The sequence below is a fragment of the Aspergillus bombycis genome (assembly GCF_001792695.1).
Source record: "Aspergillus bombycis strain NRRL26010 chromosome Unknown contig00067, whole genome shotgun sequence".
NCBI lineage: Eukaryota > Fungi > Ascomycota > Eurotiomycetes > Eurotiales > Aspergillaceae > Aspergillus > Aspergillus bombycis.
In genome coordinates, this window is record NW_019170069.1 from 25,204 (window position 1) to 44,804 (window position 19,601).

Genomic DNA, 19,601 nt, shown 5'->3' on the forward strand with positions numbered 1-19,601 from the left:
GCCAAACGGTTTGGTGAAGGTCTTTCGAAGGAAGCGTCGGACGGAAAGAAAAGGGGACGTTCTGGGGTCAAACCCATTGAAATGAAGAGATTAGTTACCTAGAATAGAAATGACTTGGAACCTAATTTCGCATCGATGATCGTGGCTCATAATTTCAGGCCGGGGCACCCGAAACGTGGGACGCGAGTCAATCAATGACGCCATGCAAGTGTCGAAAATGAGAGAAAATGGTCAGGACGCGCAGTATTTGAGTCTCGCACGCGACTCTTTGTTTTCTGCGCCCCTGTGACAACTGTGAAGCAACTGATTTACTGAATATATGTAGTTTTGCTGTAAATAGCACTCTTAAACGATGACGGGGACCAAGGGTAGACTTCTTTTTTAGCAATTTATCATTGGACGAAACCTCGAGAGACAGCTGAATAATCCTTTCTTTATTCTTCGATTTTTCCATTTTCTCTTTTTTTTCCCTGTACTTTGTAGAGCTTTGGGGTTAAATGTGGAGTCGTTTATTTACACTACAATCGGACCCACCGTAGATTTCACGCTAAGCCATTTTCTCCTCTAGCATCTTCGCCTTTGTATGTATGTACAAACCCTTACTCTGTATCGTTCTCGGCTTTCCGAACCGGCATACAGTACAGCGTACCTGGGTACGCTGTACAAGAGGAATGGTTAACTTGACATACAAACGCCTCTATATGCCGTCAGAACGCAGCTAAGAAGGAAACGAAAAAAGTATGAACCATGGTTGAGGCTCTCCGCTGCCCCAACTGTGAGAAAATAGCCTTACCACAAACGGTCATACTGTCTTGCAGGTTCTGACTTTTCGCGTTTCTGCTTAGTAGTCGTTATCAATCAGCAGGCCCTTCATTCGCTGGTCGAGTATATTAAAGGCTCACAACTTGCATGGGTTTCCCACTTTGGTAGAAACGATTACCATGCGATATGTTGGATGTAAATGCCTCAATTGCTCAAGTGCGTCGGCTATTATAGGGCACACCACGGGTATAGTCAAGTGTCCTTCGGAGCGGGAGCAATATTGATACATGGCTGCATGTGTTATGACACAGAGATTGAAGGTTAAAGTAATAGTTCGATCACTTGATCAACTACGGCTATGTGGCTTATACGAGCAGAGTGGCAATTGCATGGATTCGCGTTGTTTCGACCAAGGGCTTGCCGCATGATTCTTGGTGGTGGCACAAGTGTGTTTCGTCCACCACCATAAAAAGAATGCTGACTTAAGAACTGTCAGAGGAGACTGTAGTGGATCCACGTAGTACCACTGTGATTTTGCAAATAATAATGGTATCTGTGGTCGGTAGGACCATGACTAGAGATAATAAAAGCGAAATAAAATGGAACGACGAGGTTAAAAGAGACAAAAGAAAAGAAAACTCGGGGAACCTTCTACATTTTGCCAGATCTTCATATACACTCGATACACACAGCCAGGGTGGACATGGTATATACATCAAAGGATGTGCAGCCATGTGCGTATAAAATAATTATTTGCAGAGTATCGAACATCTCTCGACTCATCCAACGCCAGTATATGGATCAAAAGATCAACCGTGGGCTCTTTTGGACCAATATGCGACGGGAATCTGATACATGTACCAATTCTATGAAGTTCTTCAGGTTTTCCAGAACACCGCTTGTTGACAGGTTTTTTTTTCACACCAGCTTTCGCCCTACCAGGCCCACATCATCCCATATTCCCATACCGACATATCCAAATTCGCTTAGTATGAGTATCGCAGCCGCTACTTCCGGCTACCGCCGTTTTGTGCGTACTGTATGTACAAATGTGGCCAACGTTGAAGTGTTCTCGTAGGTGGCCAATCTGTCGGAGTTGCGGGGCTGCAGATTGACTTTTCCCCCAAGTATGAAAATACCGCCCAATTAACCCCGAACAACTGCCATTTGGTAGAAATTAACGTTTTTCTGGCTCCTTCTGTCTCTAGGCAACCGAACGAACGCAGGCAAGGATGATCTTTCATGTACGTCCCTTCTGATGCCTGGCGGTCTATCATGTTCGACTGCAAGGTGACAAGGTGAGTGGGCGGAAGTAGTATCCTTTGCTACTGTATTTTTCGAGATCCGCAGTGGGTTGGCACAAAATTTCAACGTCCCGATTGCGGTGTGTTTTTATGGCGCAGTGAACTAGGACTTTCGATAGGATAGAAACAAAAAAAATAAGAGTGATATTTTGCAAACGCTATAATACAGACTGGGCTACTATTGTCATACCTCCACTGCGTTTTCAGCCTAGTCTTTTGGGTCTGTTAAACGAGAGGGTTTCGATGATACATCAAGAATCCTGGTGTATTGTCGTTTAACACGTACAGATACAGACAGACACAGAGCATATGTATTACATAAAATAAAGGTTTACAAGTCTTCAATTAATTCCAAGGCAAAGAGTGATATACACCTGAAAGTATGCAATAGTTCTGCACAAGGTAGGTTGGGTCCGTTGTTGTACCAACATCATTAATCTATAATCGTATTACCATTTTGGGTAACAGCAAGTATGCACCTGGGCTGTTGGGTCCATCCTGAGCGATTTGAATATAGGCGGACGATGCATGGGATCGTGCAAGGACAACTACAAGTTAAAGTAGGCGAATGACGAGAGGAAGTGATGAATATAAGGTCTGCAGGTACACAGCAAGGGAAGGTCTATTATTATCTCGGAAAGGCACCTCGAGCATCCGCGCCAGTTGCCAAATCACCTTGAAATTGAGAGATGCAGATATACTTCCCGTAGGATGTCGGTAGTAATAATATGTATCTATTCCCAACGGACTCCCTTTAATCTATCTGTAGCGAAATCGCCACCCTCAGCTTTCCCAAAGGAGGTGAAATCGAACATATTCATCGGCGAAATAATACTAGAGACATGGGGCGGCAATGCCACTTTTTGCTAATTTAGGCAAGGACACCACGACGCCCCTAGTAGGTACCCCATGTTTTGAAGGTTGTCCATCACAATACTACTAGTATGGAGTAATGACCAAGAGATTAATATGGGAAGACTCCAACCTAACTTCTACTAATGGAAGGTCGTAAACGACAAAGCTGCGCCCCCCTCCCTTTTAAGCTCTGTCTGTGTCACAATGGCCTGATATTTTTTACTAGGAGACAAGTTTGAACTTAAGTTGCGCTGACAATATTACATAAGTCCTCTAATTGCTAGGTAACTAACTACTAGTTAGTTACAGACATGAGTGAATTATGGATACGAGTTTCCAACCTGCCATCGCCCTAAAAATTTGAGGTCTTAAGATAACCATCCCTGCTAGCAAGTGCCCCTTTTACCCCTATAATATATGATTCATTGTGCCCCGTACTTAAATATCTGACGCAGTTAGTTAGTTAGTTAGAGCGATATCCCTGGCTTAAGTAATTGGTTTAACTAACTAACTATGACGGGTTAATATTGCGACCTTAAGGGCCTGTACTGTTGTTGGGGACGACGGATTTGGATAGCGCACGCTCGGAAGAATGGAGTAGGGCGATTATCGGCACCACACGCAATCGTGCATTTCACGAAAGACGGCTGTCCCGTTTTCAATAGTCTACTTAGATCGTACCACGGATTGATCCCTCGATTTTGTCGGAAGACATGCACATGTTTTCCGAGGGTCGAACCGATACAACGCCAGTAGAGAGTGGAAATGATCGCCCCAAAAAGCAAGCAAGGACATCGCCGTTCCGGGCTGAACAATGAGCTCCAGTGCAGGGATAAGATAGCCACCTTATTGCATAATGAAACTCCCAGTTACATAGGTATGCATCCTGGTGTGGGGGAAATGAACTTAAACTGCTTCCAGCCACCTCAGCCACTGCAAATTTATGAAGGCATGTATGTATATGTAGATGTATGCAAGTGTGGATACTAGAGTCTTGTCCAAACTATAGGCGGTGGCCTACGAATCGAGGCCGGGGATCATATCCGGTCCAGAATATGAAAGATTCCCAGAGAGGGCACGGAGTAGAGTTATAAGAATGCTACTTTATATTGAAGATAGGTAACATGGATAGACACAGTCAGCAGAATTGGATAAGGTGGGCCTTTGATAATGGAGCACCCTCAGCCAGTCAATTGCGCCCCTTGCTTTGTCTGCACCGTCTCACAGTGTCTGTGTATAAAGCTGCATCCATAGTCAAATCTAACCAGCCTTTTTGGGGCTAGCGATGGAAGAAGGGGTAGCACAACGCCGTTAATTAAAGAAATCTTTTGTCACTGACTGGATGATAGGCGTCCAGAATTATAACTTTGACCAGACCTTGCTGAACTCAGCATCTCCGGATATGTTGCATGGTAGCAGATAGACTGCGTGTCACCAACGGCACGACGCATATAGCTTCCGTTGAATGTACGTGGACTAGTAGCCATGCCGCCTGCGATCGCGAGAATCCGATGACGATCGTGTGGCGACAACATATCTCCCCGGACAATCGATGGCTAAGCCATGTGTCCCGTAGCAAAGTACCAATTCCCCGCAAGTTGTACATACAAATGCGCAGGAAGCAAAACGATTTTTTTTTCTGATGGGATCGTCCACCTGTTACGACAGTAAGGGTAGTCCCTCCTTTCTATTGGGTTTCCGTTCACATTGGAGCATTAGTGACGAGATGGACATGTATTGAAGAACTGCACGTCAATAACGCGAACAATAGATGAAGAAAAGCCCTACCAATCAGTAAAGAGGATCCCGTGTAGCGATTTCATGTAATTAGGTTCAAAGGTCGAGATCAACCGAATATCGCGTCGCTCTGGCGTGTCGTGTTCATACATAGTTCGGTAGAAAAAGTTTGACATATGATTTTCTCCACGGTAAATCATGGTTGAGATTCCGGGTGTGTCAAAAACTCAAGTCGACTGGTCGAGGGATGTACATAGTACATAAGCTCGGGCGAGGGGCGTAGAAGATGGCATTGACTGGTTGTGAATGGCTGCGGGAGACACGCGATGGAGCGGACAAGAAGTCAGGGTTGATTCGGCGCTGAGCCAGTCAGCAGTCTATGACGGCGAGAACGCGACCGCTTCCATGTATGTATGTATGTATGTATGTGTTATGTAGTATCATACCTCTACCGAAGTGCGCCGTAAAATGCGAACCACTCATTGATGGTTATTTACAGACCGTCAGCAGCTGAAAACTAAAGTCGGTTACTCCGCAATTTGTGGGTAGTCGTCAAATAGCATTACGATTCTTGAATATACTAGGAAGAGGCTAGTAGCCTAGGGTTATCCGGCACCAGAGAAATCAAAATATCAAATGAGAAAAGTGACTTCATCATACGCTCAATAGCCGGTAATAAATGACATGGATCTATCCATCGCTGTACTGTACTCATGTACATACATACGCCATACCAAGATAATGGGAATTCAGGATATCTATTTCTAACGGAAGAGAAAGGAGTAAAGAATAATCGCTCGTTATTTTCTGCTGCAGACTGCGATGTGAAATGCTGGCTTACCTACAGTAGTGTAGTTTACAGTGACGCAGCTTGCACATTTATGACCCAAAGATGCAGGTCAATAATGGAAAGGGTTAAAAAAAAAAAGTGGTTACTGAGCCAAGGACCCGAGGTGTTCCTGGAGGGAGTCAATGGCTGGTGAGGACTGGTCGGTGACGACGGAGATCACCCCACCGAGAAGCCCACCGAAGGAGCGCTGGTGCTGGACGCCGTGCAGGTTAGAGAGTTTAGATGCAGCCTTCAAAAGCGAAAAATAAAATAAAATGGTAATAAAAATCAAATAATCAACTAATCACTGTGTCCTATATAGATGAACAAAGACCAGTCATTGAATGTAGTATATTAGAAGATATTAAGGGGGATACGACCGTCAGCAAGCATTGCAACGTAGGATATGTATTTCTCAAGCTGGAAACTAGGGCTCAATGGATCTTGAAAGTCAATGATTGTTATACCTTGATACGAAAAGTCTGGCTTCCTGGGAAGAAGAACGACGCAGAAAGCCGGAGATAATTAGTAGAAGGTAGAGAGCAACCTTGTACCGTATACGGCCGGCCAGTCAGTAATAGGTACCAGGTACCTTACTAAACGGCGGGAATTACGTACCTGGTCGTATCAACGGTATTAACTTTCGCCCTTCAGTAAGGGCTCCCCTCGATCCTGTATGGGGCTTAGGCTGCACCTAGGCAGACTTTCCTCCAAAGGACTCCGTACTATTATAATGCTCGATGCGATATTCTGCAAATCAGAACTAACTAGTAGTATGGCTACCGACCTCATTACGACTATTGCTGTGGTGCTGAGGATTGATGGAACTCCTATTCTCGAATTCAAACCAGTGTCCTGTATCATCCAGTAATTCCGTCTAGCCCCCTCCGCCCTCCATGCCTTATCGTGCCACTGGTGGTTGGAAATGTAGGCATGAGACAAGGCAAGGCGCCATTTTGTCAAATCATTCTATTGTTTCACAAAGCACTGGGTATGGCATTCTTTTTTTTTCCACCTACAGTTCTAGGAGGTGGAAAGTAGGGTCCGTTCGTAGAACTCTCAGCCAACGCTGGTCGGCGAGGTGAGGTATAATTGAGACGGCGCTGAAACAAGGACCGAACCATACGCTTACCCGGTACCTTTCAAACTTCTATTACTACTAATTAATACTGGGAATACTAAACACGATCCTCAATACGGGAAAAGCGTCACGCTTTACCATACGGTGTGGGCAGAGGTAACCTGCAGCGACTCTCGAGACTTCTATCTCCGACTCTTGTCCCCATTTCTGATTCTCTCTCTTCTTTTCTTTTCCTCTACTACACCCGCCTGGAGAGAGATCCCTCCTCCTCATTTTTTCTCTCCTCCTTTCCTTCTATCTTCGCATCTCTCCCTTTTCTCCTTCCCCCCCCTCCTCCTTTTTCTAGCCTCCCGCCAATTCTTGGAGAGATCTGAGACTGGTCTGCCGGCAAGGATACCGTTGACGGAATTGTCTATATCTGTCGACTCCATCTTCAGCCCGTTGCACTAGCTCTCCAGTCGAGCCGTGTCCGTCAGCTTCTTTGCTTCGACGTCCTCCTATTTCGACGTTTGTTAGCTCAAACGGCGATTCCCCTGACCGCCGGTGTCCGATCCGTGACGTCGACATTGAGTTCCCCTGATCTAGCTTCTGCCGGTTAGAAGAACGACCAAGAAGGGCTTTTTTTCCATCTCCTTTCCTGTCATAAGCGTTTTTTTGTGTATATGATTTGTATTTTGTGGTGATTTCTTGGGAGGTGAGAGAATTTTTCCTTTCCCCCTTACCCTGGTTAAGCACCATCCCCCATTCCTGTGTCATGTGTGTGTGTGTGTGTGTGTGTGTCTGGGACAAGACTGGAATGATATCTGCATGTGTCGTTGGTCTTTTATCGATATGAACCCGGTAAAAATTCACTGTGGGAATACGCCCAATATGTTGGTGAATGCCAATGGCTCAAAACCGACAACTGCATAAGAAATCTGAATCGGTTGCAACCTTCAACACCTCCGAAACTTCGTGCTCTCTGGAGTAATTGGCCTCCTGCATATGGATTTCAACAATTCTTCACGACTAGACAATGGATAGATCGGGGCAGGTCGGCGACCGGTTGAGAGAGCCTTGGATAATAAGTATTGGCTGGAATGATGGGGTTCTCGTGAGGTTGGAAGATTAGGGTGCTTTCAAAACGCGGGTCCTACGTTCTGGATGAAGTTTATCTCATCAGCCGTTCATATCATCTGCAAGAGGGGCTCGCATTCTTGAACGCTGAGGTGGTTCAAGGGGTTTTCAGGTGCTCTGGAGGGCATGGAAACTGTCAAGATCGTGCATACTTCGGCTACTACTCCAACCTATGACATGCCCAAGCCACAATATTACCACGCAATTGAAGTCTTGTGCACAATTCAAATGAGGGATTCGGAAAGACAGAATATCTGGAAAGGACTGAGTGGCTGACATGACTTCTTCTGGCTCCAGGAGACCGATTTTGATCTTCCCCCGATACTTTGAGCTTCAACTTGACCTCACTCCCTTGGCTGTGGAACTGGTCATTGAACGCTCCGTTTGCATTATCTCGGCCGTGTACAAGAAACCATTCATACACCGGAGAGCAAACTGTACGTTGTAACATTCTTGTTGCATTCTGACTTCCCCTGACGATCTCCCTATCCCTACATAGGCTCGTGCCTGTACTCCCCTTCCACATTCCGGAGTACCCCAATAAGCTTGTAATCAAGCACCGGTTCCTAGGGTGAAGACGTTCAGTCGTCCTTCGCCTTTCGAACTGGTATCCTCCACAGTCCACAGGTGACAGATCATCTCGTCTTGTCCCTGCCTAGATGCCAGACTCGCCGTCACGGTAAGGGTTGCACCGTGCCCTCTGCCCGAAGGCTTTAATCTGGGTTAGTACTCTTATCCCCGGGTATCCCCCTTATCACCTCCCAAATACTCTTTTGACTCTTACCTTCCTTCATCAAACCTTCCTTAACCTTTCATCTTTTATTCGTCTACCTTTCCTTTCTCTCCATTTCTTTCTCTTTCTCCTTGAATTTTTGCAGCCTGTCATTCTCTCAAGGCTTAAAGTTTTTTAATATCTAATAATAATTTTACTAACAGTCTCTCCTTTAGCTCCGGCCACGAAAGGCTTCAACTGGTTGTCCGGCTCCCTTTCTCTCCAATATTCAGGCTTATCGTCTTTGCACTGGTCCTTAATATTCCCAACTAATTCCGCTCATTAATTCGAAATAATCTGGCGACTGTCATTCTCTTAATTCCGTCGTTTCCTGATAGACTCGCTCTGGTCAGGTCCACTCTTTTAATAATATCACCATCGAGATCGACATAATTCGACATCATGGCCTATCATAAGCGTCCTACGTCCAGCTATCAGCCTTGCGAAACTTTCTTTGTGGAATCGTACGAGGACTTCCCCGCGCCCCGTATGGACCCAAAGGAGCACGCAAAATTGATTGCTCGCGAGCGCCAGTATGCCATTGCGGATGAGCTGTCCAAAGTTGCCAGCGATGAGTTCCGTGATGATATTCTGTCTCACATGCTGGACATGGATGTTGGTTACCATATACTCTAATTAACCCGAGTCATTCTTAGCTAATCTTATCTTCATTTCAGGCATCTACCCTCCCTGATGTTGAATCAATCGATATCCAAACGGAGATTCAGTGGTTTATGCGCCCCTACTTGCTCGACTTCTTAATCGAAGCCCACACGGCCTTCCAGCTGTTGCCATCGACCCTCTTTTTGACGATCAATCTCCTCGATAGATACTGCTCAAAGCGTGTGGTCTACAAGAGGCATTATCAACTGGTTGGGTGTGCGGCCTTGCTTATCGCAGCAAAATATGGTGACAAGAAGGATCGCGTGCCCACTATCAAGGAACTCAAATCGATGTGTTGCTCCCTGTATGATGACGATATGTTCACACAGATGGAGTGGCATGTTCTGCAGACGTTGGGTTGGACGATTGGACACCCAACTGTGGACAGCTTCCTTCAGATGGCTGTCATAGACACATCATACGACCCCGAGGTCGAACACATGGCATTGTACATCTCGGAGATTTCTCTGTTTCACCGAGAGTTTGTGTCCAAGCCATCCTCTGATCTTGCTAGAGCCTCATTAGCTCTTGCGCGGTGTATCCTTAATAGACCACAGCCTCGTCACACTGAGTGGGCTTCACAGTATGACTCAATGACGTTGGTGGGCTTGTCTCAGCAGCTTCATCAGCCTTCTCAAATTTTATTCCGGAAGTATTCGTCGGCTCATTTCTCCAGGGTCTCAAAGATTCTAGAGCAGTTCTTGGCTCGTCAAGCTTCGGTCGCTAGTTACACCCCAGCAAGCCCACCCTCAGACGTCAATGTCGATTCCAAACCGTACGACGGCGAGATTGGACTTGCTACTCCGCAGAAGGCTCCCCACCCGTCGAACATGCCCCACGGTTATATCACGCCGCCGATTACACCCGAAAACGATGCCTTTGTCAATGGGGGGAACACTACCTTCGTGAAAGGGGCCACAGGGGCGAACGCTTGCTCTCCCTCCCCTACGCCACCGCCGAGCATGCAATATGTGGACTCTCGTGTATATCAGGAGACCACGTTCACCCAGGGGCAGCAATTCCTTCAACCACAAATGTCATTCACCACTAGCTACTGAATACAACAAATCAGTTGAGGGTGCTTCCCGTCAATAGTGTATCAATACATGAGTGGATACCAATATCGGTACATTTGTCTTCATATGCATAAGTGCTCGATCTGGTTTATGTCTATCATTGATATCCTCAATGCTCGACCGATTACCTATGTGGTCGAAACTTTGTTCTCTTTTTGCATTTTCGTTTTTCTAAAGGGCATACCCATTTCCTTGTGTTTTCATCCCTTGGGAGTTCCAAGTTGCATCTCATTCTTATATCTAGCATTGCAAGCGCGAGCCGTTCGAGTCTTAAATTGCATTTGCCTGTTTACATTTTTTTATTGAATCATTTCTTATTTCATTTGTGTGATCTTCCTTTTCTCAGCCTTGTTGGAGTTCAATCCCATTCAGCGGCACCCAGGTGGCAGTTTGTGCTTGCTGACCTGAAGACTCTATATTTGACCCCCTCTGACCGAACTTCCCCCATCCTACTCAAATACATACACTAATGTGGCATAACCTCTCACCTCCCATGAAATATACTCTTCTTTTTCTTTCGCAGGCAGAGAATTACGTTGTCTGCACCATTCGGAATCTTGGCTGATGGAGAGAGGTCCCTCCAAAACAAAAAAAGCAGAAAAAGACCGAAACCAAAAAAGACAAAAAAAAAGCAAAAGCAAAAGCGCCAGAGAAAAAAAATCTTCCACGCAAAAGCTGCGAGGTAAAAAGTGTTGACATGGCTTTTGTTACCCCCTAATGATTTGGACAGCGAGAAGGTATTTGGACAGGTGGATGGACTTGAACATTTCCGTGTCAGGTTGGACACATTTGCCTCTCTGCTTTCTTTAGATTTCCTCTTCTTTGTTTCTACTTGGAACCCTACCCTTTTTTTTGTGGCTCCCAGCAACCACCCGGGAGTGTCTTATTTATTTTGGTGGATGAGCTGAGATGAGATGAGCATAGTATACTACTGCGATGAGAAGATCGTAGTGGAATTCAATACATGATACCTTATGTACCACTTGTCCTGTGTAGGATCATTCGTCCACCTTAGTCATGGATGGAAGAAGTAGGAGATCAGTATCACGGCATTCTATTGCTATATACGGAGTAGGGGCCCATCATTCCCTCCATCAACTAAGATCTACTCTTACCCATCCCACCCGGGTAAGTATTCCGGCGTTTGATTAAAGGCCCTCCCCCCTTTACTGGGTCCCAAGGCATGTACGTATGTCCCTTTGTCACCCTGCCGTGTTGCCGTGCCTCGTTAAACTCCTCCCTCCTGGTCTGAAATATACCCCCGATATTACGCCCTGGAAGTCCTCAGGGCACCGCGCATCTTCTTGTCAGACCTTCCCGAAGATTGTTCACGGCGGTTGGCAGTCACTTAAAATCGCCCCATTACTCAAGGGTTGAGAATAAACCGACCCCATACTGAACAGTAATTAAGCAAGAAGCGAAGTTCAGATAATTATAGTATATTATATATCCGAAATTAATTATACAAGCATAGTTGTGTCAACAGATATCACTAATTGCACAGAGATATAATAAAGGATAACGTAGCCCTTCAATCCAAAAAAAAGAATCAAGTCATGTCGGGCGTAAGATGATAATCCAGTGAGTGAGTTGAATTGGAATTCAAACCAATGCCCAGCATCGAGCAAGAATCCAGGAGTGAGTGACATGACATGACCTAATGATGTGTACCCAATGAAAAAATAATGATGATGATAGCCAACCACCTGAGATTATTCCCTAATCTCCCCACGCTATGCGGAACGCCGGACCTGAATCAATAGTAGCCAAAAAAAAGGGTAATATACATAAGTTATAACGCAGGGAAGAAGAACGGGGGATCAGAGCTGGCTCATGGTGTGTCGGGGGCCCAACCACCAAGTAGGTACACCGCTTGCTGAAGAAGTTTAATGGACTTCTCTCGGTTGGTGATTGCATGGTTTCGATGCAAGGGTACTTGGTACCTTGAAGCTTCCATTGAAGGGCGACAACAACAGAGTTCATGCCAGTTCCGGGGGAATGTATCATGTGCTTTGAAGGATAGGGTAAAGCGGGAAAGGGATAAAAGGAACACACAAGGAAAGGGCAATAAAGAAGAAGGCAAAAGCAAACAAACGACAACCCAAACTCGTAAAAGTACAGTGGCATCAGTGGTATGTATACAAGGGCGTGGATGTATGAATCCGGGGATCCCAACAGGGGGACCTCAATGAATGAATGAACGGCCTGCCACGGAGGGAACTAGCATCAGGGGTGACTGGAGCGGTCCAGAATGTAGACCGAGAGAGCGTATCCGCCGATTGCCGGTCTCGAACGAGACGCGGAAGACGAGAGAAACGAGAAAGTTGCGCTGCCGATCGCTCGCCTCACTTTGGGGAAAGCCGCGCGGATAATCAGCTGACTAAGAGCCTGTCTCACACCCGCTGGCCAGCAGCAGGTGACCAGAACCCAAATGCTGGCACCATTCATATATTTACTTCCACCGTTGCTTGTCCCAATCGGATGGTCTTGTTTCGTCATATATTTGTCCCCCCTGGTTATGAACGACGACGGGAGGTTGCGTTCGGCGTGGACCTGTGTTAGACCCTATGACACCAGGACGGTTCCGTTAGTGACAGCCCTAGTGCAAGTTGGAGATATGGCCGGGGTGCAGAACGGGGACCATCATGTATCTATCGGAAGGGTCAACGTAGTACTACATACCTCGCAGGTCTGTGACAACCACCCGGTCACCGCTACTGCCAGTGCTGGCCAGAGTAGAATTGGACTGGTTGACTTTGTGAGGCATGATGATGGTGGTGGTGGAGGTGGAGGTGGAGGTGGAAGATGTGTGATTGTTGTTTGGAAAGTAGAGAGGATGGATTGTAGCGACGAGAGTATAGTAGCTAAGAGGTTTGATATGATATGGATTGCTCAAGGTAGAGATTGGAGGGCGATAGAGGAGGTATATAAGGTAAGGCCAGTGGCGGAGCAAGGCAAAGTCTAGAAGCCCAGGCAATCGTAGGCAGAACAATGAGGTCAGGAGGAGGAAGGAGGCGTGAGAGATGATTGATTGTTTGTCGCAGAAGAGTCTTTGAAGCTTGATTGATTGTCTAATGGTTTGAAGTGGGTTATGGGGAGCGGACGAGGGTGGCCTTTTGTAGGTTTCCTACAAGTATGGGGAAGTATGGGAGAATCTATCCGAAAGGGAATAGAATCGATCATCTTGGGGATTTTAGCTTCGAAAACTAGACCCAAAATTAAAAATAAATAAATCAAAAGTCAGAGGAAGAAAATAAAAATAAAATAAAATAAAATAACTAAAAAGAAAAAGGCAGAGAGTGAGAGAGACAGGAAAAGGCACAGAACAGATCCAGAAAATGAAACTAAACTAGTCATAGGGGGTCCGCGAGAGATCGGTCATCTTGCAGTGATTCGAGCGACTATACCAAGAACAGGCGATGATGTGGATAGCATATTGGATGATGGGACCACTTCCAACGAGGGACGTCATCTCTGCCCCCCAATAATGCAATGAGAAATGAGAGAGAAAAAAAAGAAAAAAGAAACGATAGTAATGCTCCCTCATAATAACCTTCGACGTGAAGCAGACCAAGGTTCTGGAATCTGGGATCAGAAAGGGTCCAAAAAGTTCCATTCATTGACTTTCTGAGTCCACCGCCTCTCTTTTTGCTTTGACTGCCAGGGGCAGAAAAATACATCCCAAAATAAATTCAATAAAATAAATCAATTAAATTTAGTTCGAAAAGACGAGGCGGCGAACCGGATAGCCATGACACCCATCTCTGATTGGCACTACCGACGCATCGTCGACGGGATGTTCGTAGGGATGATGGTCAATGATTATCTTCAATCAATCAATCAATCCATCCATCCATCAATTGGCGACAGCCCTCGGTTTGGTTCGGCTTGCCAGTTCGCTGCCTACTACAATCTCCTCTGCCTGATCGTGAACCAGGAACAGAAAAGAGAGGGCACAATGGCTCCAGCCACACTTCGGGGGTCAGGCTTGTCAGCGCCTGATGAGGCTGATTCAGTAACCACAATTGGACTCTTAATCATCGCCCTGGTGTGGCGGTGGCAGGATGACACGGGGGGGGGGCCAACTGGTCCAGAACAATAGTTGTACCGTCGCTTGGGAGATCCCAATGAGGGTGCCTCGAAGCAGAGAGGATCCGTCGTCATATCTGCCTCAGTTTCATCCACGCAAGTCCAGGTGTCCAGAATGAATGATGCGTTGTTTGTATTTTACGTCCTGGAACCGAGAGGCCCGTTTCCTATTGGCCCGTAGATTTCCGGATGGGTAACTTACAGGGTCGTGTACAACCCCATACGCCCCCGAATACAGGTCAATCACCTGATTGCTATTTATATGGACATTCCTCACGCCCACACCTATTATTATCCACATAACATCCATCATTACCTGGATAAGTAACTGGAGAAGTGACTTTGAAGCATCATTTTACGCACCATTTTGGAGCATCCCTATCCCCTACTTACTAGTACTACTGCTCAAAGGCTCTCCCTCGAGGGTACCTCTCCATAAGCTGTAACTCTAAATATGGGAGATCCCAACCGGGTTTAGCGTCACTGGAACTCAGCTACTATGGGTACAAACTAAACAAACGATACCCATGGTACTGCGCGGAATTAAACACCTCAACCTTTTTCCTTCCCGTACTAGGTAAGTGACTAAATGAGCTCAAGTGGAATCCATCCACTTCGTCTATTTCCCCCTTCCAGCGAGCTTCAGGTAGCTCCGACGGCATCAGGTCGGGTGCCGGTACTTACTACTACATACGTAGTACATACATACTTCCACACCAGCATACGTGCATGCCTGGTCTCGCTCGCTCACAAGCTACTAAGCAACCATTGCAGACGCCATATGCCACTTCATCACCCGCCAACAAAACACGGGGGTAGTTTAATCCGTCCAGAACGAACTGGAGGAAGACCTCTCCGTCAAATTGAGACGTGAGCTAACCCCAATTTCACTCCCCATACTACTAGTAGTAAGGTTGGATGAAGTGCCAACTGTACGGAGGACGGAGCGAGGAATGGGTGCTCTCGTTCCAAAACAGTTTAGACTCCAATACCAGGTCACTAAACTAGCCCGGCTCCGGTTAGCCTACCTTCTTCTCTCAACCAGAAACAAGACGCAGAACACTACAAGGCCCCCGTCACTCAATATCATACTACCAGTAGTACTTTCGTTACCCCGGAGGACTTACAGACGTACGATAGCAGCTAGTCCCCAAATAATTGCGCAAAACTGAACGTAAGTCGCATACCTATCATGCGGTGTACGGATGACAGTCTCCGTAAACTACTACAAGCTAGTCGGCTAGTAAAGCACCACCAGAAATGGACGAAGATAAGGGCCTAGTCTAGTCTAGCTCTAGTCTGGATTGAGTCTTCGGGATGGGAAAAATGATGGGGAATGGATCCCTCTCAGCTGATCGCTTCGTTATTACCGTTACTATCGTCCGTTACTGGGGCTCGTATTGAACCATTATTATGAGTTTCACCGCTAGAATCGTTGCGTTATTGCCTCTCTCTCACAGACACTCTTGCTCGGGGGTTCTCCCTTTCGGGGGGGGCAGATGGAGAGGTTGGTAATGATCATCGGAGAGTCAGTCTGGGTTTCCATGTTGAGGGGGGTTCTGCTAGATACCATGGCACGACACCCTGGACTGGCATTCCTGGAGTGGTGCCAAGTGTACCCATCCCCCTGTACGTAAGTTGATACTACGGTTTTGTTGGTTGGGATACTTGCTATAAACTCCTCCATTACTCCATCTTGTTTCCCTTCTATCTTACATAATGAATGATTTGTTCGGCTTAGTCATGAGCCGAGTCCGATGGATTGACCACCACTGGGTCGAGGTATCTGTATCTCAAGAGGTTTAGGCAGTAACCTAGGCATTAATACATTCATGATGGTAGAAATCAAAATAAGAAGAAGAAGAAGGGAAGAAAAAAAAAAAAAAAAAAAAAAAAAAGGGACGACATGTGGAACAAGAAGCCCGAACGCTGTGGTGAGGCACTCAATCACATCGACCTTGACGCCCAAACACCTAACCCGGTGATATCCCAGATAAGAGGTTCCCAGTCCATAACAACCAATCTGCATCTATGGTCAAACCATCACGGCCGTTGATTGCCTGCCCTCTTCATCCGTTCTTCCCACCCATTCATACTTCGTCGAATCCCCAGTGTTCTCCTCGTCGGGACGGGTGCCGCGCCCTGTAACATCGACATCGTAGTCGTGTGATACGTAGTCGCTGGTCGGGCACCTCCAACCGGACCTTGAGGTCTTTTAACCTCGCTCGCTGCCCACTCCCTCCCGCTTCGCCCTTGTCGGATATTTCCCTGCCTTCGTCACCACTGCGCAAGATCGGTTTCTCCGTGCGCTTCGAAGACGTCGCCAGCCACGTGTAACAGTTGGGATCCGACGGTTCGAGAATCGGACGGGCTGCTTGCAGGCGCTGCGCCTGTGGCCGATACGTCGAGAAGTTCGTTGGGAGCACGTTTTTATTTTTGCCGTCGGCCGTCGGCCCAATGGCATTGTTTCGATCGCCAGGGGTCTTGTGGCAGTGTGCCGGTGCTGATTCGCTAGATTTCGGTTTGGGCTGAGACGAAGGCTTACTGAAGAACCCGGATATGCTCTTCTGCGAAAGGCCAACCACGCTGTGTCCAGACGTTCCAGTTCCTGTTGTTTTTGATTTGTTCTCGACCCCGAGTCCTGGCTTTTGTTCCTGCCTAGCGGCTGTGTTCGTCGCGATATACTCCCGCGCCGTCGAGAATCCAAGCGACATGGTAGTAGGCACAGAAAAGTTCGAGCCATTCATTGTGTATGTTGACGCAGACATGTACGTGGTTGTGGTTGATATCGAAGATTCTCGGCTATACCGTGGTCTTTTAGCGCTAGGTTCCTTTCCATCGACTGCTCTAGAGCCGTCCCATCTAAACACAGCGTCCGGAGCCTCTCGACCGTCGACCGTCCATTGGTCATCAAGCGTGGAAGGTAGTGAGACCTGACCCTCGAGCATAGCCTCAGAAGTCGGTCTCGGCCGCCGTAAGATGTCAGCGATTCCATGGACGATCTGTTCATACAGATTAGGTCCCAATAAACGAAACCGTGATTCTATAACCCTTTCCGGAAGGAATGTGGATACATTTGTCGTTTCACCGCTGCGGGATTGCTCGAGGGGGTAACTCAGGTACAACAGTGCCTGCGCTCTAGTCATTGCCACGTAGAGCAACCGTCTCTCTTCGTCCGAATCCTCTGCACGCGAATGAGGGATAATACCGTTATACACAGCCGGCACGAAGACCACCGGCCATTCCAGGCCTTTTGCGGCATGGATAGTGGAGATCGTCACTCTCTCCTGTGATTGCTCACCCTCCTCTCCCTCTTGCTGAAGAACCTCCGTCGAGAGCGCCACATTCGCCAGAAAGCGTGACAGTGCCTCTTCTCCCGGATGAGCTTGGTGCTGTGAGAGGCCTTGAATTTCCGGAAGGCTATCGTCCTGTTCACTCTCCTCCCCAGCTGCAGCCGTATCTTCCGCTTGGCCCAGAAGTTCCTCCACGTTCGCCCATTTGTTCTCCTCATTGGTACCGTACGTCGATGTAAGATATTCTCGGAAGCAAAGCTTCTTGATTACAAACTCAAGAAGCTTCTTCGGAGCCGAACAATCAGTGCATTCGAGGAGTTTCTGTCTCGATGACTCGATCAGACCGACAAAGGCACCTAATCCATGGCTAGTAGGCTTCGACAGAGTCTTTTCGGTCGACCTGCGACCTTGTGCCACGTCCTTTATGAAGTCCCAGAGAGGCTTGTTCGCTTTGTCCGCGCCACTCATCAACGATCGAATCGATTCTTCACCTATTTTCCTCGATGGAACATTGATAACTCGCAGAAGCGCATCGGTGTTTCTTGGCTGGCTGATAACTCTCAGGTAATCCAGAAGTAGTTTGATCTCTACTCTATCGAAGAAGCGTAAGCCTCCGACCATCCTGTACGGCATGCCCTGTTTTCCCATCTCCGATTCAATCTGTCGCGAAAGTGCGGCCGACCTGAGCAATATTGCAAAGTCCGAATACTTCAGCAGCTTCCCCGTCAAGGCAATGCATCTTTTAATTTCGAGGACGATCCACTGAGCTTCGGCCTCTGCTGTTGGCAACTTTCGCAATACCGGCATCGTCCCTACACTATGAGTTGGCTGCAGCCTCTTAGCCGGCCGCGACGAATCTTGTTCAATGACATCTTGAGCTGACCTCAAAATGGACCCCGAAGACCGATAATTATCCTCTAACAACACAACAGATGTATCGCTATAAAGCTGCTGCATACGTGTCAAGTTCTTAATCTCAGCCGATCGAAACCCGTATATACTCTGATCTGGATCCCCGACAACTGTGATTCGTCTGTTCTGGGATGCGAGAAGGTTCATCAACTCATACTGGATATGATTTGTGTCTTGAAACTCATCGACTAAGACTGACTGGACGTTCGAAACGCACTCCGGGTGCTGTCGAAGCAGCTGGGCGCACCGTAGAAGTAGATCATCGTAATCAAGTAGATTCGAATCTGCCAGATGCCTTTCGTACGCTTGGTAAACCTGAACAAACTCTTGATGCTCTAGCACCTTAGAGCCCTTCATATGTTTCGCTTCCAAATCCTCCGGCGTCACCCCATGTGCCTTCTGATACGAAATCCGCCCGCGAGCCATATTAGGCTGGATATTGAACTGTAGCCGCTTGACAATCCTCTACCGCACAAAGAGATCTAAGTAAGCAAACCACACCCCCCAATCAACAACCATTCTTAGAAAAAACATACCCTAATAATGGCCAAACTATCCCCGGAATCTGCAATTCCAAATCCTTTCCGCAGTCCAATCAAGTACCCATAAGTCACCAAGTACCGTCGACAGATGGAGTGAAACGTTCCCAGAATCAATTTCGACTGCACCCGATCCCCAACCAACTTTGCCAGACGCTCCCGCATCTCCCGGCTCGCTTTGATTGTGAACGTGCAGCAGATGACATCTTGCGGTCGATAGCCATGGTGGGCGAGGAGGTACGCGACGCGCGCCGTTAAGGTCTTGGTCTTTCCCGAGCCGGGCGGGGCGAGAACTTGGAGGATCGATGACGGCGACGCCACGGCGGCTCTCTGTGCAGAGTTCAACCCATCGAGTATCGAATCCATGTGTTTTGGGAATGATTTGGGCGTGTTGGGGTAGTTTGGACTTTGTGGGGGGTCGGGGTGCGACGCGCTCTTATCGCGTGGTCATGTGATTCGATGTATACTGTGAAGTATGGATGCTGTTGTTCTGGGAGGTTTCTTGGTCGTCTCTTTCTCTCGGATGCGGAGGGTTTTCGGGGACGTGTGCATATGATCGGGTGATGGTCTTGC

General features: G+C 47.3%; 2 protein-coding genes across 2 annotated transcripts; one reads left to right on the plus strand and one right to left on the minus strand.

The window, feature by feature from the left end:
• Positions 1–8,858: 8,858 nt before the first annotated feature.
• On the plus strand, positions 8,859–10,177 carry ABOM_008523 (G1/S-specific cyclin Cln1; the record flags this gene model as incomplete). The annotated part of the gene is made up of 2 exons (XM_022535652.1): positions 8,859–9,071; positions 9,134–10,177. 2 exons carry the CDS (start codon positions 8,859–8,861, stop codon positions 10,175–10,177), a joined length of 1,257 nt encoding a protein of 418 aa, XP_022387348.1.
• Positions 10,178–16,374: 6,197 nt separating this feature from the next.
• Positions 16,375–19,394, minus strand: ABOM_008524 (ATP-dependent helicase; the record flags this gene model as incomplete). Its single annotated transcript, XM_022535653.1, has 2 exons — positions 16,375–18,954; positions 19,026–19,394. The coding sequence occupies 2 exons, from the start codon at positions 19,392–19,394 to the stop codon at positions 16,375–16,377; spliced, it is 2,949 nt and encodes a 982-aa protein (XP_022387349.1).
• Positions 19,395–19,601: the final 207 nt, after the last annotated feature.